Source organism: Osmerus mordax, chromosome 5 (genome assembly GCF_038355195.1).
Source record: "Osmerus mordax isolate fOsmMor3 chromosome 5, fOsmMor3.pri, whole genome shotgun sequence".
In the NCBI taxonomy this organism is placed as follows: domain Eukaryota; kingdom Metazoa; phylum Chordata; class Actinopteri; order Osmeriformes; family Osmeridae; genus Osmerus; species Osmerus mordax.
This window is the reverse complement of record NC_090054.1, coordinates 10,270,699-10,290,774: the sequence shown is the minus strand read 5'-3', so window position 1 is coordinate 10,290,774 and position 20,076 is coordinate 10,270,699. Positions and strand designations below refer to the sequence as shown.

The following is a 20,076-nucleotide window of genomic DNA, read 5'->3' as shown; positions in this document are numbered from 1 at the left end:
CCCGAGGCATTCCCAGGCCAGCTGAGAGACATAGTCCCTCCAGCGTGTCCTGGGTCTTCCCCGGGGCCTCTTCCCGGTGGGACGTGCCCAGAACACCTCACCAGGGAGGCGTCCAGGAGGCATCCTTATCAGATGCCCGAGCCACCTCAACTGGCTCCTATCGACGCGGAGGAGCAGCGGTTCTACTCTGAGCCCCTCCCGGATTACCGAGATTCTCACCCTATCTCTACGGGAGAGCCCGGACACCCTGCAGAGAAAACTCATTTCGTCCGCTTGTATTCGCAAAATCTCCTCCCCGACACGGAGATTGCACTCCACCCTTTTCGGGTCTATAACCATGGCCTCAGATTTGGAGGTGCTGATTCACATCCCAGCCGCTTCGCATTCGGTTGTGAACCGCTCCAGTGAGAGCTGAAGGTCACGGCCCGATGAAGCCAACAGGACCACATCATCTGCAAAAAGCAGCGACCTGATCCTGAGGTCACCAAACCAGACTCCCTAAACGCCCTGGCTGCGACTAGAAATTCTGTCCATATAAGTTATGAACAGAATCGGTGACAAAGGGCAGCCCTGGCGGAGTCCAACCCTCACCGGGAACAAGTTCGACTTACTGCCGGCAATGCAGAGCAAACTCTAGCACTGGTTGCAACTGTACATGTACAGGGACCGAACAGTCCCGATCAGGGAATCCGGTACCCCGTACTCCCGGAGCACCCCCCAAATGAGCCCCCGAGGGACACTGTTGAACGCCTTTTCCAAATCCACAAAACATGTGTAGACTGGTTGGGCGAACTCCCATGCACCCTCCAGGACCCTGCCGAGGGTATAGAGCTGGTCCAGTTCCACGGCCAGGACGAAAACCACATTGCTCCTCCTGAATCCAAGGTCCCCTTTTTTAAAGAGGGGAACCACTACCCCAGTCTGCCAGTCCCCGATGTCCACGCGATGAGTCGTGTCTACCAAGACAGCCCTACAACATCCAGAGCCTTAAGGAACTCCGGGCGGACCTCATAAATTACTTGTTTAAAGATCCCATGACATGCTGTTTTTGGATTATTGTGACGTCACTGAGGGATTTTCAAAACCGAGCGTTTGAGCTCATTTTCTCAAAGGCGGAGAAGAATACACAGGGCTTGGTTTACACCTATTGAAATTTCTAGCTACTGGGGGACCAAAGGCAGGCTAGGGGAACTCATTAATGTTAAATAACCTCCTAAACTGAAGTTTTAATGCTATGGGACCTTTAATTACATACAAGCATCAATATTAAGATTTAGAAAATGTGACAACCAATGACACATTAGAACTGCATAAGAGATGTGATGCCCTAAAAAGCACTGAATTCAACTTCACTGAAATGGTCAAGTTGAAACAAAGAATACACAACAAGAATTTTCAATTTTTTTCCAAACTTTTTTTTATTTGATGACAATATACAAGAACATCTTGAGCACGAAGATCTTTCCTGGTTCACCCGTCTCACTGTTGGGACACAGGAAAACAAAAGTCAAGGAACATCAAGGAAGCGTCTACAATCTACTGACATTACTCAGGGACAAAATTACATCTGGGAGCTAAAGGTATTACTATAGGAAGAAGTTGACTAGGGCATCTAGAAAAAGGTAATGATATACAGAGCTATGTCATGTATCGTTACAAAATAGCTTTACATGGCTAGATATAGTTACATTGCAGAATTTAACTCAGGGCAATGTAGTCTGGGAAAGATAAATCTGACAGATCATGTTTTGTACACATTTGCGAAATGGTCTGACAAATGCCAGGCTAAGGACTATATGCCCAAACGTGTCATTCACTGGTGTTAACATGAACGATTTTAGTCTCATTCACCAGTTTAAACATTTTGAAAGTCAACCGTTTTGACAATCTTTCTTAAATGTTTGCTTCGTTTAGCATTTGTGAATGTTAGCATACAATCTTTAAAGATGTTAGCTAACCAATAGTCAGACTCCAAAAGAAGTGATGCCAGTGGTATATACTTCAATTTATAAGTGGGTAAATACACAATTACATATTAGCACAAGCCAGCTGTATTTAAGGGGAAGAAAGGCTTTGTCTAGGGAGGGTAAAATGAGGATTTTAAAAGTGAAGAGAAGGGTAATTTGAATGTTTGGAGAGGTAAAGGGTAAGGCTGTGGGAGACTAGGGTGAAACATGCAGATACACAGGTCTATTAGGACATGGGATGTCATGTCGAACACAATAGAACACCATGCCTATTCTGCTTGTATACCTGAGTGACACCTTATTTCTGCAAAAGAAATCCATGGAAGGCCAAATAAAAGGCAAAAATTAAGAAGGTAACATTAGACTATTGAGCTACTAAGAAAACTGGGATCATGTGGTTGTTCCTATGCCATCACAGCCTATTGTGTCAAGTCTATCAAAGATTAAATCGTCAATTTGAGTTAATTTTAAGGATCTATAACCCCATTAGTGCCCAGTTTCAACACAAAATTAGTGCAATAAAATACTTTATTTTTTAGGAAGTAACTATTTTAAACTACTGGAAGGCACAACTATATTTAGAAAATAGAGTAAAAAGATGGTAGTGTGTAAATGGGAGGATATGGGGATGTCTTAGTTAGCTAGGACCACCACTCATAGGGTACTTATGCACACTGCAGTTAGTCTATTTCATAAACAACTTTACCTTCTACAGTCCCGTAGAACAATAAGAAAGAATGGAGGGAAATAAACAGAAAATGGTAAGAAATGCTAAACTGACAAATGGAGGAAAGAACAAAGTGAATTCCATGTCTGTCCTGGGCTTACTGTCTGATCTCCTTTAAGATGCACTAAAAAACATTTTATAGGTGAAAATGACAGCATGCGAGCCCCACCCCTTACATGTGATCTAGTGCATAAAGGAGACCAGGTCTAATGGCCAGTGGTTAAACTGATGGATGTGCCCCGGTAAGGGAGTGCATTACCTTCTTGCCAGCGGCGCCAACACTGGCTTTCTTGGTGCCTCGTACTTTCTTCATTCTGTTCTTGCGTTCCTTGCGCTGTTTCCTGGAGGACTTCTTTTTCTCATAGAGGCCGTGCTGTTGGAACAGGAGCGTTACTACTTCTGCAAGCTTCGCCACAACCATAGAGAAAAACTTGGGTGTGTAACATATGCATGTTTGTGTCTGGGAATAACTTAGTTGCATGATCAAATTAGCTTCCTAGGTGAGTTCTGCTCAGAAAGCTATATTGCACCATAAAAGACAGGTATTGCTCAGGGACCAAGCATTTCAATGCAGATCTTGAACTCCCAGTTTCAACTTCACAGGATAAGATATTGGTGACACTTTAGTGGAGTGATGAGATGCACATCAATCAACACCGCGGTTCCTCACCCTGGCCAGTCTGTGCTTGGGCTCGTTCTTCTTGGCGTAGTCTAGAGAGTCGTAGACCATGGCAAAGCCTGTCGTTTTCCCACCACCAAATTGGGTCCTGAAGCCAAATACAAACACCACATCGGGAGTGGTCTTGTACATTTTGGCGAGCTTCTCCCTGATCTCAGTCTTGGGGACTGTAGCCTTGCCTGGATGCAAGACATCAACAACCTGACAGAAGACAGGAAGTATGGTCACAATCTTGCTAAACACAGGCACAACACCGCTCTGATGACTTATGAGCAAGTTAAGCGCATAGGCTTACCATCTGCTTCCTCTGAAGCAGCCGGTTTGTCATAAACTTCCGGGTCCTGACCGTTACGGTGTCGTTCTGCAACAACAGAACCATTTTCAAACAAAGTCCTATTTAGCATCAGTACATCAACACATTCCATATCTGGTCAGGAATAAGACCACAAATCTTGTCTTGTGAATAAATTGCTATTCATTTTAAGATGGCTGGCTCTGTAAGAATAATTGATTCAGTTCAATTTCTAACTACTCAAAACAAGAACAGTCAGAACAGACATCGTTATAGAACAAGGCAATTTATCAAGCTTAACATGGTAGAAGCATCGTTTGTGACATTTCTTTGGATGCTAGGCTAGCTCTACTAAGGTAGCATACTCTGATAATCTTCCTACGATGCAATGCACAATACATAGACAACAAATATAACATGTTGCTCAACACTAGCTACGTAAATAGCTACCAAAATAGCCATCTATTCAGCAGTTTCACACTAGGGAAGGTTGGCTAGCCAACTAGGTACTACCAACTGATGCCAATGTTGCTATCGTTAACAGATATTGTGTGTGCAATGGCAGTACTTCTGGCCGTTAAGTTATTCGATTGGCCATTGTACACGTTTAGACGTATAAACTAACATTAATATTACAATTCGGAAGAATCTCGCAGGACTATAAAAACATGCCATAGCTCATTAACAAACTAGCTGGACAGTGTGTGCCCCAATACCGAAAGGAGACTGCTAGGCCACAGGTTTCATCCAGTTTGATAAACCGCTAACAAGCAAGCTCATCGTCTTAATAATTAAGTACTTTTGCAAAGGACATCTTCAACTAACATTAGCGACTTGTAAATACATTATGTGGTCAGCGATGGCGAAGATAAAAAGGGATTTATTCACAAATTTTGCCACAACACTCACCATCTTGGCGTTAGCCTCTCTCAGGGACGTAGAAAAGAAAGAAGGACCCGCCGGAAGCCAATAAAATGCCTGAAATTTAGAACGTGCCGCTTTAGTTTGCCTGATGAAAAATATATTAAATGGCGCTAAAGCTATTGTATTTCGTAGCCTAATTTTGTACAAATATTCATATGTATTTTATTCAACAATGAACGACTATTCTGTGGCCAAGAATAATTCATAGAACAGAAATTGAATTTTTAAGTCAAATTAATAGCCTGAACGAGTAGCTAGCCTATAAGTTGTGTTTCTACCTAAATGCTATGAGGAACCTATACACCTGGCTGCGACACCCTGTGAACACCTTGAAAAATAATTCTTCAAGAACTCAACGACAGATACAGTTATGCTCTGTCGAGACAACTATCATCTCAGTATGCCTGCGCCTCGTCCATTAATTGTATGTAGCGGGACAAGTTATCCCTTATTTCTCAGGGTGAGAAATGGTTGAAATGCGTGAGAAATACAAGGTGTTGCGTGAAAGCGTGAGAAATGGCTGAAATGCGGTGGGTAGGCCTGTCTTTGGATTTAAATGAATCCAGTAGAAATCCGGTAAATTTATAGAAATTATTGATTATGCCGCCACAGAGTTCAGATTAGATAGTCAAAGTAAAATAGATATATATATTATTTTATCCCAGGAACATTTATTTTATCTCTTGTAACATGGAACCTATACTTTGCATGTTTACATGCCTGTTTTTGTGGTTATGTGTCTTAAACTTTTATCAGTTCAATCAAATTCAATGTTTACTGTAGCCTACAACCAGCCCATAACAACAATCGAGTAGGGCTGTTAGAACGAATAAGCAAACACAATAAATAGCCCACTGGAGCAATTTGTTAATTTACTTGCAGGAATCAGTATGTTTGTCTGTCTGTGTGTGTCGGTGTCTGTGTGTGAGAGTGTTTGTTGAATTTTTTCCATTATTGCTTTATATAGGGCACTCATTCTGCAATGTCCAATTGAATGCCAAGGTTTCTAGTGATTTCAGCTTTGCATCTGTCCTACATTGCACCATGAAATAATCTCTTTAAAGGCCCAGACAGTGAGAACAATGACAAAAACAAGCCATAATGAAGTCCTCCACATTAAGGAACTTTATTTATCTGTAACAGTGTCCTCTGGCATTGACGTTTCTCTGAACATTAATGCATTAATTTGATTCAGAACTGAAGTCAAGTTTGTTTCATATCTTATTGTGCAACAAATGTTAGCCCTCTATGCAAACCGCTGGCCTAAAGTGGGTTTCCAATTCAAACTTGGATGCCTTCAGAACAAAACAATCAAACGTATAAAAGTGCAATGCTAAGTATTTACAAATGCTTAGCATGACATTGTCCATTCCAATTGTAAGTCATGAGGCTTTGACACACAATGTTTCACTTCAAACAATCTGAATACAATGTATCAGTAACTCATAAAACAAATCTATGAAATGTATGTTGCATCCATGGATTGCTTGTTGACAATTTAGCTGTTATAATGACAAAATACAATCAGCAGAGAACTATGATTATGGTTAGGAAATATGTCTTCATAATAAGTTTGAGCACTTGATGGACACTTGAACAGTAAGCTCTCATGTTTCACCCAATTTGAAACCGGTTGTAAAATAATAACATTAAACCCTTGCATGGTGGAAAGTGGAAATCTTCCAGCTGCTAAAAGAGAAAAATCTAAAACAATACAGTGTTTTCAAAAAATAAATCTTCTCAAATTCATAATATAGTATTGACTTAGTCATTTAAAAATAAATATTTATGTTGAAGAGATTTGACAAAAAAGAAAATAAATGTCCACTCCAACTTTCTGTTTACTGTATGTAAGGCATGGGTAGAGAGACTTGACACTAATGATTTAGTAAGGTAATAAAGAGAATAGTTATAGCACAGTGGGGATATATGTGTAGTTGTCCAGTATCACATTTCTGATAGATTGAATTGGCTATGCCTATAGGATGTAAATTACAGCAGATTATTTGATCTTTTAGAGGAAACGTGAGCAGGGACTAGAGGTAAATCCAGACGGGATAGAAATTCCCTCATACAGACTTATTCTTGTCTACACATGCACTTCTGCACTTCTTCATCTGTAATGCACTAGGAGGCAGTCTCACAGGTTGTGGGGAACAAACAGTCCTTAATATATCCTGATTCAGCTTTTGTTATTTTGAGAAACTGTTCTGCAAAATTATGTTATTGAAAAATAAAATGCATAGAAAATCCTTTCAACTTTTCAAAACATCTCATGGAATCTCATTCAAAAAATATTGTTAGGATCTACACCATTTCTGTAGTCATTTGTGGTCTCCTCTCCATGGTTTTCTCAGATGTAAATGGAACTCAAATATTCCAATCAATTACACAAAAGTATTCCAAAACACCTGACTTTTGTAAAATGATATCTTTTATCTGTAACATAGGTGCAAAATGGATCATCAAATGAAATCGCAGTCTTTAAATGAAAATGTAAAGGATATCAGCAGGTCCAAAACATTACTATTGAATTTCCTTCTGTAAAGTCAATGTTAGCATCCTTTTTTAATCATATGCTACTGGAGAGGTACTGGAGATAAGTTCCTGATCAAACATAACTTTCACGATAACTAATAATTAACATAAGAAAATCTAAATGGAAGGCCATTTGCAGATTATGGTGAAATGCCTGCAGTCCCAAAATATTTAATCACCATCAACTAAATTAAAAGGTTATTGATTAAAGATTATTTTACAAAAGAAAATGTACAAAAAAATAAAATAAAATACTGTTTTACATATACTGTGTTATCAACTATTGAAGGTTTGGAATGACTATAGAATTTTCATCTTATTTGAAAAAAATTAAATTTCAATCACAGCATCCCTTTTTATTTTGTAAGCTTCACTGGTAACTTATCAGACTGAATAACTTGAAGTAACTAAGTTATCTTGGAGCAATTCAAGTATTTCTATAGCAAAAGATTACACCCAAACAATATTTGTTAAAGAAGATCATCAGTGAATGATAAAAATTGCAGTACACACTAATCCTGATTCTAAGGCCAGTACTTTGTTATCCAAAGTATAGTTTTGTATGGGTCTGGAGGGCTATTCCATATCTTAAGTGGTCAGTTTTACAGTGTGCTCTGGTAAAGATTCTGAGTGACAGAATGGTTATGACAATAAGTTTAGACTTGGGAAAAACAATTGTTAATTTGGACAGTAGGCAGGTACTTTAAATTCAGACCCTTATAGTTGGGTTGATAAATACAACTTCTTGAAACCCAGAAACCTAACCTTTAACTGTTTCCAGAGTTGGCCCTAATGTACAGCACACTGTACTATATTCTTATTGTTTACACGTATCACAACCAGCAGCAAGACAGAGAGCTAAAGATGAAGGCTGCTGTGAGGGGCTCACAACATGTGTTTTTAAAAGCCAAGCCACTAGCACAAGTGCCAGGTCATTTTCTTGTTCTGGTCTGGTTCCTCAGCTTCAGATGTCCATCTCGAACTGAGAGTCTTCACCTTAAAGAAAACAAATAAATATCAGGGAAATAATGACCTTTTATACCACATATCATTAAAACATAAGAACACAAAGCGATGTATTATGTGTCTGACAATATACATAGCAGTTCTGTGAAGATGAACTGTCTGGTAACCCTTTTAGCCCAACAAGAAAAATTAGTGGGTTCACCATTGGCTGGCTTGCCATCATGGTTCTTGATATGGTTATTTGCTTCATTCTTTCTGTTCTCACTCAGGACATTTTGGCTGGTCACCCCCGGGATAACAGGCAGATGGGCCGGGGGAGTTTGGGCAATGGGGGAATTACGACGGTCCAGTAGGAATTTACGGTCGTAGATTATTCGAGTGCCTGTGAAACACAAAGTAACATGACATGTATGAATTGTCTAACACTATTGTTATGAAAAAAATATGTATTTATTCCTGTGACTCAACAAATCGGATCTCTAATGTCAGGTGGAGTCAGGTGGCTGAGCGGTTAGGGAAGCGGGCTAGTAATCCGAAGGTTGCCAGTTCGATTCCCGGTCATGCCAACTGACGTTGTGTCCTTGGGCAAGGCACTTCACCCTACTTGCCTCGGGGGAATGTCCCTGTACTTACTGTAAGTCGCTCTGGATAAGAGCGTCTGCTAAATGACTAAAATGTAAAAAAAAATGTAATGTCAGGACAGGTTCCTCGGGCTTGGATAACAATCAACCGAGGGAGTCAGGTGGCTGAGCGGTGAGGGAATCGGGCTAGTAATCCGAAGGTTGCCAGTTCGACTCCCGGTCATGCCAACTGATGTTGTGTCCTTGGGCAAGGCACTTCACCCTACTTGCCTCGGGGGAATGTCCCTGTACTTACTGTAAGTCTCTCTGGATAAGAGTGTCTGCTAAATGACTAAATGTAAATGTAACCGAAATAAAACAAGAAAGCGAGAACGTCAAGACCACATGCAACCACGTTCATGTAGCGTTATTGACAGTGAAAGAAGATCGGGATGCAACAGATAATAAACACAAAAACGTAATCGTAAAATATATTATTATGATGTTTAAACGTAAGGAAGAAAGATTATTGCGTTAAAGACACACCATTCATTTAACCGCATGAGACAACGGGGGCGGGGCAAAGCATTGTTTTTGTTTTGGTGCTTTGACAGCAGAGTAGGCCACGTTTGGAAACCCATAGCATTGGTTACTGCAATTCTGTGCAAACTAGAGTGAAACCAAAATTGTCATTCCATTAATACATATAATATACAATAGTGTCCCCATTACCTCCCGGAGTGGTTGAAAATAAAGTGCCTCCAGGAGTGGTGCAATAGTCATGAGGTAGCTGCGTTGTATCGTTAATCAACACCGTCCTAGTAGGAATGGCCCTGCTCTCGCTAAGCTGACGACTGGTCGACATTTTAACCGAATTTGATTACAAATTAAACAATTGCAAACTATGGGTGGCTTTTCCCTATGGACGGTGGAACCCTCGGTCTTTCCCTCTCTTTTTTCTCTTCCTTATGCTTTCTTGTCGATCCGCTCGTCCTCCCAGCCGTCAAGCTCAGCACCGTCCGTTCCCTCCGCCAGGCAGGAAGAACAACAATCACCGGGCGGATATGAGGCAAGGGAAGTCAGCAAATTACGCAAACGCACGTGTATGAAGCTTTGGAAACGGAAATATGTATGTCGATATAGTACATTCAAGATAATAATAGACAACTAACAGAATGGTCTTAAGAAATCCGTTTATAATTTTTTTATATAGAAAAATGCATACAAATATCTTTCTTTCGTTCTTTCTTTAAGCGCATGCGCCTCTGATTCCCTGATTCTTCTAATGGACCTGCCAGAGCGCCACCTAGTAGTAGTACGTGTGTAACCACACTAGCCCATCTCTGCAATACAGCAAGTCAAAATCAACCCGGCTGAAACATGAGCTTCACTGTCGAAGAGAGAGGAAACCCAAACACATTAAGCTATCGTTTGTTTTTCAGTAAGTGTACTTCACTTTTTGGCAAGTTGAAAGTGAAATTTAGAAGGCACAATGAATAGACGTGTCATAATCTAGCACTAGCTAGGTTGGGCAGCTCCAAATGGCTAATCTAAGCCAGCTAGCATCCCACGTGTCACTTGTATTGTGATATTCTGGTCTAACCAAAGTAACCACACTTAAAATGGTTGTGTTTCTGGATGTAGCGTGAGGTAAATGAAATGGCAATTGATCGCGAGATGTGCTAGTGCCTAGAAACGATACTATTGAAGTGACACCAACTGGGTTTGCCGGTATCTAAAATCCGAAAAACTGGAATGAAAGAATTTAGTTAAACTACTGTCAGATTCTCGCTACTTTATTTGTTCTGTTGAAGATTATCCGTAGGGAGATTGTATGTATATAGAACTATGTACGTAACGATATGGAAAAGGCTAGGCCTGCATTTCAGTTTTATTTCCTTTTGAAATTCTTGATGTTCTTACGCCCATCTGTCACCAGGTAGTGACAGCCAAGGGAGGGTGCCACCGTGGCGTCCTAGGTGTGGGGGGTGTAGTAACGTCACCAATGTTTTCTTATTCTCATGACATTGTATCCTCTCAGAAAATGCTGAAGGAAAGTACATCTCCCCATTCCATGATATATCAATGTATGCTGACGAGAGCCAGGTAAAGCATGCCACCATTATACATTTAATCAAGTTATATAATTGATTCCCATTGGAATTGTGAATGTTATAAGTAGATGCAGGCAATAGGCTCAACCTTTGAATCAATGGTTAGAAAATGGGATTGGGAAGTATTTTGTTGCTGGGTTTCATAGTCTATTTGTCAAGCCAACAGATCTTTAGTCCTTAAGCATTGGGTTAACGTTTAATCATCGATACCTGTTATCTTATCTCTTAGGAATAACGTAGGTTATGTAATTTTGATGGCACTTTATATCTTCAACTACTCTTCCATCATAATCATGTAGCCATAAAGGAACTGTACTATTGGTTTTCATTTATGTGACTGTAACTTTGTGAGGCACATGTATCAATTAGAATATTGTGGAATACATCTTTTTGCAATATGACAAACTGCTCTGTTTGCTGCAGCATATCTTCCACGTGGTTGTTGAAGTACCAAGATGGACAAATGCAAAGATGGAGGTATTGTGAATTTTTTTTTTGAATATTTTAATGGCATTTTACTATTGGCTGCTCGGATTTTTAAATGAGTTAAAAATTAAGCTAACATGTACTTGTTGCTATTCAAAACCTGTGCCGCTGAGGTGGGGTTCCTGTTTCTAAATAAGAATTAAAATAACAATGAAAACATGTTCTTGATTACATTATTTGAAGCTTCGAAGTACATGTTTTTCCCTTTTCTTTTTTTAGATAGCAACAAAAGACCCTCTTAATCCCATCAAGCAGGACGTAAAGAAGGGTAACTTGCGATATGTTGCCAATGTCTTTCCACACAAAGGTTACATCTGGAACTATGGAGCAATACCCCAAGTAATTCTTTCGTACTCGGTAGAAAATGTGTATTGCATTTATAATAGGCCTGAACTGTTATTACATTTAATACAAATCACAAGAAATACCTAATTGGTGTCACTGTATTGAGCTGACACACTGTTTGTTGGTAGACCTGGGAAGACCCTGGACACAAAGACGGGGACACTGGATGCTGTGGTGACAATGATCCTATTGATGTTTGTGAAATTGGTACCAAGGTAAATCATACAAAATCAACAAACATGTTTAGGCTGCACAATACAGCGCTGATGCATTGCAGAGAGTGATTATGCACTGTTTCATTCAGTACATGCTGTCATCATCCAGTTAACATACTCCAAAGTGATAACTTCAGCTACTTAAGCATATATTTTTTTTTAATCTTAAGTGTATACATGCATATTTATCTTTCTATACAAATGGACAGACAAACAATATAACAAAATGTGTTTACTACAAAAAGCATATTGTTTTGCAATAGTATGATAATGTCATGCAGACGATAAGCTGAGGTAGTGTGTGACATCTTCCGTTTAGGTATGCTCGCGTGGGGAGGTTATCAAAGTAAAGGTACTCGGTATTTTGGCGATGATTGATGAAGGGGAGACTGATTGGAAAGTCATTGCAATTAATGTGGAGGATCCTGAAGCCAAGGACATGAACAGTGAGTTTGAGTTTCTAAAACTCTTAAAGGCACCGAAAGCAGCACTTAGCAGTACATTACGTCTCTAATGCCTGCAAATGTGTCTTTTCTCTGGATTTTGTATTTGAGGTGACTGTCAAGAAACAACAACCCATGAAATGTTTGATACTTCTCTTTACAGATGGCGTTTTAGCTGCATTGTACTGTTTAATACTGTGGTTGAGACATTACTCTTGCACAATGCCTGGTCGCTGAGATACAACATCTCAGGGCTTAGTTTCAAAGGACCAATAGTGTATGTGTTTCTACTGTATTTATCCATTGTTTCCAAGCTCAACAAACTTTCTTGTGTGTTTTAGATATTAGTGATGTGCAGCGACTGAAGCCAGGCTACCTGGATGCCACTGTTGACTGGTTCAGGAGGTACAAAGTCCCAGATGGGAAACCAGAAAACAAATTTGCCTTCAATGGCGAGTTCAAAGACAAGGTGTGTACTGTAGCCTGAACTTTTCCAGCCTGGTGTGGGGGGTTTGCTTGAGCTTTAGCTGCTTTCTGCAATATAATTTCGCTCACCAGGCCACAATGTAAAATCCTGAGTTTCTGGTCGACTAATCATCTGGGAATGATTTCCTAATAAATGTAAAAGTGTCTCTCTTGTGGCCATTTTTCAAGTTGTAAAATTATGTGGCAACAGTTTGAGGCATATTCCAGTGGCTAGCTTGTATTAGGAAATCTCAGATGACTTGTGTGTATTTCTTCTCTCAGGATTTTGCTATTGAAACAATCAAGAGCACCAATGGATTTTGGAAGGCCCTCATCTCCCAACAAACCAAGGCTGGGGAACTGAACTGGTGAGAAGGAAGTTGAATATAGGACTTGATATTGAGTGTGCTAGATTGACTGCACCAAGTTTGTGTCCCAGAAGAGAGGGACAATGGTTAGAACAAAGGTTCGTTGTCAATTAATTTCTCATCCATGGAATTAGACTAAACCGTTTTGATTGCTCTCCCTTTCTGCAGTAAAAACACATGCGTGTCGACCAGCGACAGTCCGTTCTGCTGCTCAGGGGACGAGGCAAAGGCTGTTGTTGATGGGGTGGGTATCATCTGTGTCTCTACTGCTGTCATGTCTGCATGGTCTGCTCCAAAGAAATCAGCCGCTTTTATAACATGGTCCTTTTTTTGGTGTCTGCTTTTAGACATGCCCTTGTGGAACAAAAGATCCTATGCCTTCTTCAGGTAAGTTGAGCTAAGAGCGTCTGCTAAATGACTAAATGTAATGTAAATGTAAGCTGTTTGGTTTTGGTTTGATTCCAGCCAACCAGGGGGGGGGGGTTGTCCCACTATATACATAAATTATCCCTTCTGAAATGGTTGAAATGCGTGAGAAATACAAGGTGTTGCGTGAGAAATGGCTGAAATGCGTGAGTCTCACGGTGAATGCGTGAGACTTGAGAGCCCTGCATCTAATCATTGTTTTTCTGTTCCCCAGTTGATAAATGGTTCTACTATGAGAAGTGACATCTTCACAAGATGAACCAAAGAAAGCATACTTGAAGAGACATGCACTTGAAGCGACCACAGACTAGAGATTCTGAGTAGGTTCTGTAGAAAGAAAAGCAAAACTACTAAATCATGTCAAATTTGTTTTTCACTGTTATTTAACATGGATCTTTAAAACAAGTAGATTTCAGGCATTGGCCTGCCTAGCTACTTCTGTACTGTATAGGGTAATCTAAATTGCTTTAATAAAGCCTCCGTTTAAGTAGTCATTGAGGACTATTGATTTTTTATTCATGTGAACATTGTTTTATTTTCTGCAGACTGTATCATTGATGGTTTACATTTTCTTGAAAGCAATCTCAAACCAAATGTGTCAAATGTAATGGTTTCGGATGAATAGGGCTACAAAGATACGTGTTGTACTGCCCTCTACTGGACTGCTTACCCACATTGTTGCCTCATTCGTTCATTAGATAAACATCTATATTTGGCAGTGCACATTGTTATTCCCTCGATATTAAGGATATAATGGTTAATTTAAATTTATTTAAATTTAAACTGTGTCCAAGGATGAATCCCTGATCAACGATCGTTTTTTCTTCATGTACAAAAAAAATGTCAGCTGGACGGATCATATTTTCCCACGTGACCCACCTCGCCAAAAACAGTTGTTACGCAGTTCCGGTGAACTGTCAAATTTGGACCCGTCATTGACTGGTATCTAGGACTTAAAAGTAACGTTCGAGGAGTGGATTAACCGGCAAATAAAGGTAAAAGAATACAGTACATCTCTTGCTTCCATATCCGTCTAATGCGGTCAGTACAGTTTAACGTTCAAGAGGTGACACCCATTCATTTCTGCATGGTTGAGCTATATTAATGGTGTTTTTAACTTTATTTTTTTTTGTGCCTACTCAGCGTGTTTACAATGTTGTTTACTCTTGATCGAGTCTAGCCTACTCTTAACTAAGGGCATTGTCAGGGATCGATTTTACGTATGTTGATTGGCAGCCACCTAACTGGCTCCTGGCAAAGCTGTGCTATTTACGAGTCTGTGTTACATTTTCAATGTAACTTGTTAACGTACATTTGAGTAAAAACGTGTTTTCTTTTTAGTTCGCCATACTCCATATACAAATCTATTAAAGTATTTTTTGCATTCCTACGAGGTCACTGTCAAGATATTCACAGCAAGCACTGAGAGTAACAGCTGTTTGTGTGCGTGTGTTTGTGCGCGCATGTGTGTTTCAAGTACCTGGTATCAAGTGTCATCTGCTCACACAACTTGTCCGTGAAAATAGTTTGAGGCGCTGTTAGTCTAGCATCATCAGCCGGAATACTTAACGTATGTAATAAAGCTTGCTTGTAGATATTTGTATTTTCGTGAATGGCTTGATAGTAGCCCATTACTGTAGCCTACTTCAAGCTTACACATACCAACTAGGTAATCCCAAGTCATGAAATAAATTTGAACAATGAGCTTTCAGTACGAGGTTCCGTACTGTGATATTTGCTTAGCACTTCTTTTGCTAAGAAAAATTCTTGTTAAATATCTAACCAATCTTGTTTAATCACTGCAAAAAAAAACTTGCCTCAGAATTGTTGCTACATCTGGCCCTCCATTTTAAAGCAATAATTAAGTTGAGTTGACGAAAGCATTGTGTGTGCATGAATGTGATGTTTTCTTTTTTTCAGGTAAAGGAAACAGACATGTCTTTTATATTTGATTGGATCTACAGGGGCTTCAGTGGTGTTCTACAATTATTAGGTTCGAGTTGTTTCACCTATTACATTATTGTTGATCAGTGTATTAAGTGTGCATTTCCCCCTAAACACATTCTACTATTCTATTTATGTTTAAATGAAGTCATACATGATTAAATTGTATTTATTAAGTAACCTTTTAATTGTTGCCCAACAATCTGAAGTATCATATTATGTTTACCTCTAGGTTTATACAAGAAGACTGGAAAGTTAGTGTTCCTTGGATTAGATAATGCTGGGAAAACAACACTATTACATATGCTCAGAGATGACAGACTGGGACAACATGTGCCAACACTACATCCGAGTAAGATTATGGCAAATGTGCCATAATGTCTTGTGTGTCTACATCCTTAATGTCATTGCAATCTCCATGCCCTTGTTTTGAAGCTGTGTATTTAGGTAGTGGGACTCTGCTTGGCTCGAGTTTTCCTGTACCCTATTGTAACTCATGGTCCTGTTCTTTTTTACCTCAGCATCTGAGGAGTTGACTATTGCAGGAATGACCTTTACAACATTTGATCTTGGTGGGCACACTCAAGGTGGGATATTATTGTATTAAATCATGTGAGAAGGTTCTGTTACAAAAGTGATCACATTGTGTTTTATGTGATTATCTTAGAAAGAGAGACAGTACGCCTAAAGTAGGTCGTTTACTTTAAAGACATTGGTTTGATTTTCCCAGCAAGGAGAATTTGGAAGAACTATCTCCCAGCAATAAATGGCATTGTTTACATGGTGGATTGTGCTGATCATGAACGACTAGGAGAGGCGAAAGTTGAACTCGATGTAAGTCTCTCCCTCTAGGACTCGAACAAATATTTATTTCAGATTGGGAACAACAAAAGACTCGCTGTATTTTTATTTGACCTTTCCAGGCACTGTTAACAGATGAGACCATCTCCAATGTGCCGGTCCTCATTCTGGGTAACAAGATCGACCGGCCAGAAGCCGTCAGTGAGGAGGCACTCGTAGGAATGTTTGGTCTTTATGGTCACACAACCGGAAAGGTAAGGATGTCTGGTTGATCTTACTCTCTGTGGGTGGTTTCCTGAATTCAAATTAAGCCCAGTTATGTCTGTGCTTTCCCGACAGGGCAAAGTGTCTCTGAAGGAGTTGAATTTGAGGCCAATGGAGGTTTACATGTGCAGTGTCCTGAAGAGACAGGGCTATGGGGATGGTTTCCGCTGGCTCTCGCAGTACATTGACTGACCTTTTTTAATTTATCTTGTTTATCAAGGATTTTGTATATACACAAGACGACAAGTTGCACAAATCTACCTGCTGGATGTCTGTTATTGTAGCTACCAGCGTGCTATATTTATTTTGAGTTGGAGTGCCCCAAAATAATTTGTCTTGAGATTCTTTATACTCATTTGCTTGAATATCATAGGTCGCTAAAAGTGAATTCCATTGATAACTGAACAACTGTTACAAACCATTATTGTGTGAAGTGAAATTCTAGAAGCGGTGTGTGATAATGTTCCATGCCAAAGCCAGGTAGAGTTCACCTGTGATTTCTTTGATTTTAAACTCAGTGCACCTTCATAACCTGGTAACACAGTGTGTTACCAGGTTGTGCACCAGGTTGTGTACCTTGTTGCACCAACTGCAATCACATAAATGTTCCAAACTTGGGGAATCCCCCCCCATTTCAACTGAGCAGTAAGTAACCCCCTTCACGCTCACAGATTAGAACATGTCATCCTTCTCAACTGGTTTCTAACCATGGTGTATTTTTAGTCTGCGGTATTGAATTACAGAGAAGGGGATTAGTTTAAGAGTTTCAGGTTTGTTTCTTTTTAGCAGCGCACATCTTCAGCTCATGAAAATCTAAACAGACATTTAGACATTCTCCTATCTAAAAATGTGTCATCACATGATCATACAGAAAACGGGTGGGGAATGGTCTGATCACAGCTGTACTTTGGCATATTGACTATGAAGTTGAATAGCTGGATTACATTTTCAGAATCCTGCTTTATTTGATACTTTGTAAGTGTGCCATATGAGGATTACAGACCACAGAAGTATTATTAAACAGTGAACACTAAACAAGTTTTCTCCATATCAGTATTAATATTTTGATTGTTACGTGTTTTGCTTAATCCCTATTTAAATACCACCAGCCAAATTAATGAATGTGACCACAAGTGCATTATTTCTCCTATTTTGAAGTGAACTCGTTTTATTTATTTGTTTGTCTACTAAAATAACTTTTGTACAGTATCAGGATTTCATAACAGTGGCAGAAGTCATGACAAGCCATGTAAGTGATTCCATATTATCTACAATGCTCAACCTACCTACGTATTTTTTATGGTTAATTGACTGTTAACATTTGAACTTGGTGACTATCTACTGTTCACACAATGCAGATATGATAGGAGAGTACTTATGTTTTACTGAGAAGTGAGGTACGTGACGCTACCTGGGGGTGCAATAATACATTTTGTAAATAATCACTTAGCATGCCTTTCAGTTTATCTGAAATGATGTCACTGCCAGCACAAAAGGGGCAGCAAAATGGGTTATTAATGTATTATAGTATTAGGTTTGGATCGAAATCTGAATAAATATGTTGGTCAATTGTCTGAGTCGTTTGTCCCTTTACAGCCTATCCCTGCTTACAATTCATTCATAAATTATGTTACATGATTCTGATAAGCACTTGTCTAAAGATCACTACGCTCTTTCATGTTTCAAAGCAGTCAAATGGCCAACGTAGGCATAAAGAGTAGACGCCGCATCGACCACTACTGCCTACTGGCGAGTTTTAAGTTCGCCACACCACAGAATAACGTGTTATTAACTACCCATCCAAATTCGAATGAAAAAGTAACACCGACAAGTATGTTAAATTAAGCTTTGAAATCGTGAAAAAATCAGACTGAGTGGGCGTGTCGCCTGAGGGAGCTGAAGCTCCGCCCCTCGCTGCCTAGTGCCTACCTTCGACCCAGATAATGGACGCTATGTCAAGCCGAACAAAACCGTATAGAATTAGAATTTATTGTTCAATGAGTGAAACATACAAATGCATAAGTGAAATGTTCCCCTGAGCTGTAACAGTAAAAATGGACACCAGAGACAGCAGACAGTGAGCTCTCCAACTAGGCCACTTCTAACACATTAGCTACCATTTCACCAAAATACCATCATTCTACACCGAGTAGCCTAATATCAAGTTAGCGGTTTGCACTAACTCATAGCAGAGATACCTCTGGAAAAGTTATCTAGTATAATTATAACAAGCACACAGAACTGAGTGATGAACTGCTGGCGGCGGTGGATGGTCCAGGTGCAACCGGAGGATGAACGGCCGGAGGGGCGATGCTCGGTACGGCTCCGCGCTGCAAGAGAAGCCGTGTGTTGGTGAACCTTGTCTGTCTCTGGTCCATGTAAAAACTGTCCGCCGTGAAATGTTCAGTGCAGAAGCGGCTGTTGGAGTTTATCCGAAGCTTTCCATGAGCGTGGCTCTTCACAAAATCTATCCACTTATTTTTCCTTTCATTATCAATACTAGGGAATTTAAATGGCGCTGCAGCGCAGCTGGAGTTCTTGCATCCAGGGAAGATGCAGTTGCGGGTGGTGGGAGACATCCTGAAGCTAGCTAGCTAGCTGATGTAGGCTACAATAACAGTACAGCAGGAGGAGCCATTCAGTGATCTGACGTAGATAGGGCGAAATGACGTAGATCGGGCATTTTTTGGCTCCGCCCATTAGAACCTGATCTGAAAACGGAAGAGAAACTGTTCTTCGGTTTAACTCCACATTTCAGTGTGACAAACTGAACCTGCTGGCCAATGTTATACCAGTAATATTTGTTTTATTTCTACAATAGCATTCTTGTGTCAGTTGTAATCTAAGTCATTGTAATGGAATATGACTTATAAAGTAGGGGTGGGGAAAAAACGTATTCACGATTCAGTCTTTTTGAGACTTGGGCTACATCGATTCACAAATGTAAAAAATAGATTTTTTTTTTTTGTAATGTTTTTTTTCTTAATTTTTTTTCTCATAAAAATCTTTTTTTTGATTAAAAATCGATTCGTGACCCCGAGAATTCACTCGAATCGTGAGGCACCAAAAGATTCCCACCTCAAGTCTCTCAGTTCATAGCGGGTGAACACCGGCCGCAGTTAACATAGCCTAGCTAGCTGGCTACGATTTTAGTACAGTAATATCAAAGATCCTTGCTCCTTCTCAACTCTATGGTAATATTCTATTCACAAAATACAACCAATAGTGCGGTAATGTTAAATCTTACTTGTGAAAAGTAATCCCCGAGCCTTGTTTGCGATTGTCCGCCGATTTGAGCAGGAATGTACTGCACAGTGCTCTGGCATCTTATTTCTTCTGCTGCTACGCAACTAGGAGTATGACCGGTTCAAGATGGCGGCCGCATTTCTTGTGCCCAGCAGCCAATGCGGCGTCTACTCTTTATTATGTCTATGAACGTAGGTTCCTTGTCTCCTCTTGCAAGCACGTTCAGAACAGAGCCAATGGCTTTCGTTCAGAAGACACGTCAGCCAATCCCCTTGCTTTCACCAATGAACTCGAGGAAGTAGAGGT

The 20,076-nt window shown here is 40.0% G+C and overlaps 4 protein-coding genes across 4 annotated transcripts; 2 read left to right on the top strand and 2 right to left on the bottom strand.

The window, feature by feature from the left end:
- Positions 1–1,392: 1,392 nt before the first annotated feature.
- On the bottom strand, positions 1,393–4,636 carry rps24 (ribosomal protein S24). The gene is made up of 5 exons (XM_067236830.1): positions 4,575–4,636; positions 3,669–3,734; positions 3,365–3,574; positions 2,954–3,067; positions 1,393–1,482 (listed from the first exon to the last, which is right to left on the bottom strand). The coding sequence occupies exons 1-5, from the start codon at positions 4,575–4,577 to the stop codon at positions 1,480–1,482; spliced, it is 396 nt and encodes a 131-aa protein (XP_067092931.1). The 5' UTR covers positions 4,578–4,636; the 3' UTR covers positions 1,393–1,479.
- A 1,055-nt stretch (positions 4,637–5,691) lies between these two features.
- eif4ebp2 (eukaryotic translation initiation factor 4E binding protein 2) lies at positions 5,692–9,680 on the bottom strand. The gene is made up of 3 exons (XM_067236722.1): positions 9,386–9,680; positions 8,296–8,475; positions 5,692–8,123 (listed from the first exon to the last, which is right to left on the bottom strand). Exons 1-3 carry the CDS (start codon positions 9,516–9,518, stop codon positions 8,092–8,094), a joined length of 345 nt encoding a protein of 114 aa, XP_067092823.1. The 5' UTR covers positions 9,519–9,680; the 3' UTR covers positions 5,692–8,091.
- Positions 9,681–9,933: 253 nt separating this feature from the next.
- On the top strand, positions 9,934–14,009 carry ppa1b (inorganic pyrophosphatase 1b). Its single transcript, XM_067236173.1, has 11 exons — positions 9,934–10,094; positions 10,695–10,759; positions 11,191–11,244; positions 11,473–11,592; positions 11,727–11,813; positions 12,133–12,259; positions 12,598–12,725; positions 13,004–13,089; positions 13,258–13,333; positions 13,437–13,476; positions 13,730–14,009. The coding sequence occupies exons 1-11, from the start codon at positions 10,034–10,036 to the stop codon at positions 13,756–13,758; spliced, it is 873 nt and encodes a 290-aa protein (XP_067092274.1). The 5' UTR covers positions 9,934–10,033; the 3' UTR covers positions 13,759–14,009.
- A 124-nt stretch (positions 14,010–14,133) lies between these two features.
- sar1ab (secretion associated, Ras related GTPase 1Ab) lies at positions 14,134–18,098 on the top strand. Its single transcript, XM_067236174.1, has 7 exons — positions 14,134–14,510; positions 15,436–15,508; positions 15,692–15,811; positions 15,981–16,046; positions 16,190–16,293; positions 16,383–16,514; positions 16,600–18,098. The coding sequence occupies exons 2-7, from the start codon at positions 15,451–15,453 to the stop codon at positions 16,714–16,716; spliced, it is 597 nt and encodes a 198-aa protein (XP_067092275.1). The 5' UTR covers positions 14,134–14,510; positions 15,436–15,450; the 3' UTR covers positions 16,717–18,098.
- The last annotated feature ends 1,978 nt before the right edge of the window (positions 18,099–20,076 follow it).